The sequence below is a fragment of the Tetrahymena thermophila genome, assembly GCF_000189635.1.
Source record: "Tetrahymena thermophila SB210 genomic scaffold scf_8254695, whole genome shotgun sequence".
NCBI classification, from domain to species: domain Eukaryota; phylum Ciliophora; class Oligohymenophorea; order Hymenostomatida; family Tetrahymenidae; genus Tetrahymena; species Tetrahymena thermophila.
In genome coordinates, this window is record NW_002476461.1 from 1,212 (window position 1) to 3,992 (window position 2,781).

The following is a 2,781-nucleotide window of genomic DNA, read 5'->3' on the forward strand; positions in this document are numbered from 1 at the left end:
TTAATCAGCTTTTAGGCATCTTGAATATTACTAATCTCTTCCTGCATATACAGGAAGTATAAGCTAAATTGTGTACGAATCATCTTAACAATAATTTAGATTCAAGTTGATAATACCTTATTTTAAATATAATAAATATAATTTTAAATTGGGTATCAATAAATTTACTTTAAAAATCGCTCGTTGATATTTTAGCACCAATTTATGCACAAATTCCTGTACTAGAAATTTTTCCTAAATATGTAGAATCACCTAAATAGTAAACACAGATCAAAAGATTACTTGTTTTGCATATATAAGTAGAATCATAGCAATTTAGTAATCCATAGGCACTTTACTATTAGTTTTGTAAGCACTAATACTTATTATCTCTACCAACATAATAGTTAAATGACATTTAATAGCAAATTCCATTTAAAATACAAATATTATTGAATGTAGAATTTGAATTAATTCTAGTACATTTCGAGGTATAATAATCCTTACAAATATCAAATGAATTATAACAACTATTATTAATTTAATAAATTTTAATAAGTTTAAATTAATTAAAGAATCAGAAATATCTGTAAATAAAAACTTTAACCCCTCTTAAAAAAGTGTAAGTTAAAATTTTTCTAATAGACTTATTATCAAAATAAAGATAGGAAGGTTATTTAATTAATTTTACTATTTAGAGTTTTTGTAAAAATAGAATTGTTTAAATATTCTTTTAAGGTTTTCATTAAAATATTTTACAATTTTAAGTCTATGTTCTTTAATAAAATATTAAGATAAATTAAATGTTATTAATATTTTTATATAAATATTTCTACTTATTTAAATTAAATTTAAATATTCAAAGATAAATAAATGTTCTTGAAAAAATAAAAAAATCAAAAATTATTTTACCTAGATGCAGCTATACTAGAATCAATACAATTACCACTATTGTCTATTCCAATTGCACTCTCAGATCCATCTAAAGGAAAGCAACCTCTTGCTCCAGATCCAGATTATTATTTAATGCAATAACCTTAGACACATGATTCCAAATCTGTTTTAATTAATATAAATAAAATTATTTTAAATATAAGAGAAATATAGATTTATTAATAAAAAGTAGTACCATTATAATATTAATTTGCTGCAGCACAATTTTAATTATTTAATTTACCAGGACTTTAAGACATTTAAACGCAATAAACACCATTGAAGCAATACCTAAAAGATTTATGGGAATAAATTAGTGTTTTTTATTGATATAAAATGCATCTACTATGAAGTGCAAGTATTTTGTTATAAAATAAAAGGATATTTTTTCTTTCTGATCTAAATTAGACAAAATCCTTCTTAGCTTACTCCCTTTTTAATAAAGAAAAGCTAAATTATATATTGATCAAATATTAAAAAATCCATACGTATATCTAAGGATTATTTGTTCCATCAAACTTCAAACAACTTTTTTATTAATTTTCTTAAAAAATACAATATTATGGCTTACAATTTATCAAATGTTCTTTTGGAAAATATTATCCTTGATAAATGCACTAATTATCACCAGTCTTTCCCTTATTTTAAAGATTGTTAAATTTTAAAAATATCATGATTGAAAAAATGTTTCAAATTTACAAAAATGTCAGAATTCGAATAACTTATACAAGCGTACTAGTCTAAAGAGTTTTTAATTTGGCATAAACTATCATTACAATATACTTTGTGAAGATAGAATTAATTTTAAAAGACGCAAAATCCAAGAGAAGTAATTCCCTGTTTAATAAAATCAAGCTATTAAGAAAAGTGACATCAAATTAATTTAATTACATCCACTTGATTTAGATCTAAGCATTTATTTTTACCCACTAAATAACAGGATTTTCTATTTAGTATAATTCTTAATTTAGAAAAAAAGATATTTTTTATTAAAGTTAATTTTACTTTTATTTACACTTTCTAAATTATCCACCTTCTAAATAATTGCACAAAAATAATACTGATACATTTTATTTTGCTTGACCTAATTTAATTCGACCATACAAATCCTAACAAAAGCCTTGTTTAATATATTTCAATTCTATTAATATAAAAAAGAGCAAATTAGCGATTATGCTTGGTATTACAGTTCAAAAATAAATAGGAAAATGGCAATTTTACTTTGAGGTGAATTAAAATTAGATGTAAATTCATTCAGACCTATACAGATATTTCCTGAATCTAATGTAGCTACTATGTGATTACTGTTTTAAACTTTTATACAGCTTTTTCTATCTTAAGATATACAAACAGGCTCATAATCACTTTTACAGAAGTCAATTAAGTCATACTTAATAGCGTCAATTACACAATATCCATAGCGCTTTTCTTTTCCAATGTATTCTTTACCATCAACCAACTTACATTATTACTTTTTTTGATCAAAGCATTAATTTTCATGGTTGCAACTGCATATAATGAAGGATAAATATTAGCTTAGTAGTATTGCTAATAAATAGAGTTTCATAGATATTAAACAGACTATTTAATTAAGTTTAAGAAAATATTAAAATATAATCAAAAGTAATTAAATAAGTCATACAATTAACTAATGAAAAAAAATATTATTTATTAATTTACTTAACTAAAGTAAAGCTAATTTAATTAAAAGTATTGTAAACCAACTTCTAAGTATATTTATTTATTTTTTGTTGTTAATATATTTTTTGAAATTAAATACGTAATTTGTTTTTAGCAGACGCCATATAAATTATTTTTAAAAGATATTTTCGAAAAATAAGGCTAATATTTTAAATAAAAAAGTGATTT

At 21.9% G+C, this 2,781-nt stretch overlaps 1 protein-coding gene across 1 annotated transcript in view; it reads right to left on the reverse strand. All coding sequences in view use genetic code 6, as the record gives it.

The window, feature by feature from the left end:
* TTHERM_01646010 (hypothetical protein) overlaps positions 1–2,460 on the reverse strand; it is a gene marked incomplete at both ends in the record, with an annotated part of 3,562 nt that extends 1,102 nt beyond the window's left edge. The window contains 9 exons of the mRNA XM_001012888.3: positions 32–116; positions 169–509; positions 892–1,036; positions 1,109–1,306; positions 1,442–1,550; positions 1,612–1,749; positions 1,804–1,858; positions 1,918–2,053; positions 2,173–2,460. Coding sequence (XP_001012888.3) covers positions 32–116; positions 169–509; positions 892–1,036; positions 1,109–1,306; positions 1,442–1,550; positions 1,612–1,749; positions 1,804–1,858; positions 1,918–2,053; positions 2,173–2,460 — 1,495 coding nt within the window. The remainder of the gene's footprint in view (positions 1–31; positions 117–168; positions 510–891; positions 1,037–1,108; positions 1,307–1,441; positions 1,551–1,611; positions 1,750–1,803; positions 1,859–1,917; positions 2,054–2,172) is intronic.
* Between the last annotated feature and the right edge of the window lie 321 nt (positions 2,461–2,781).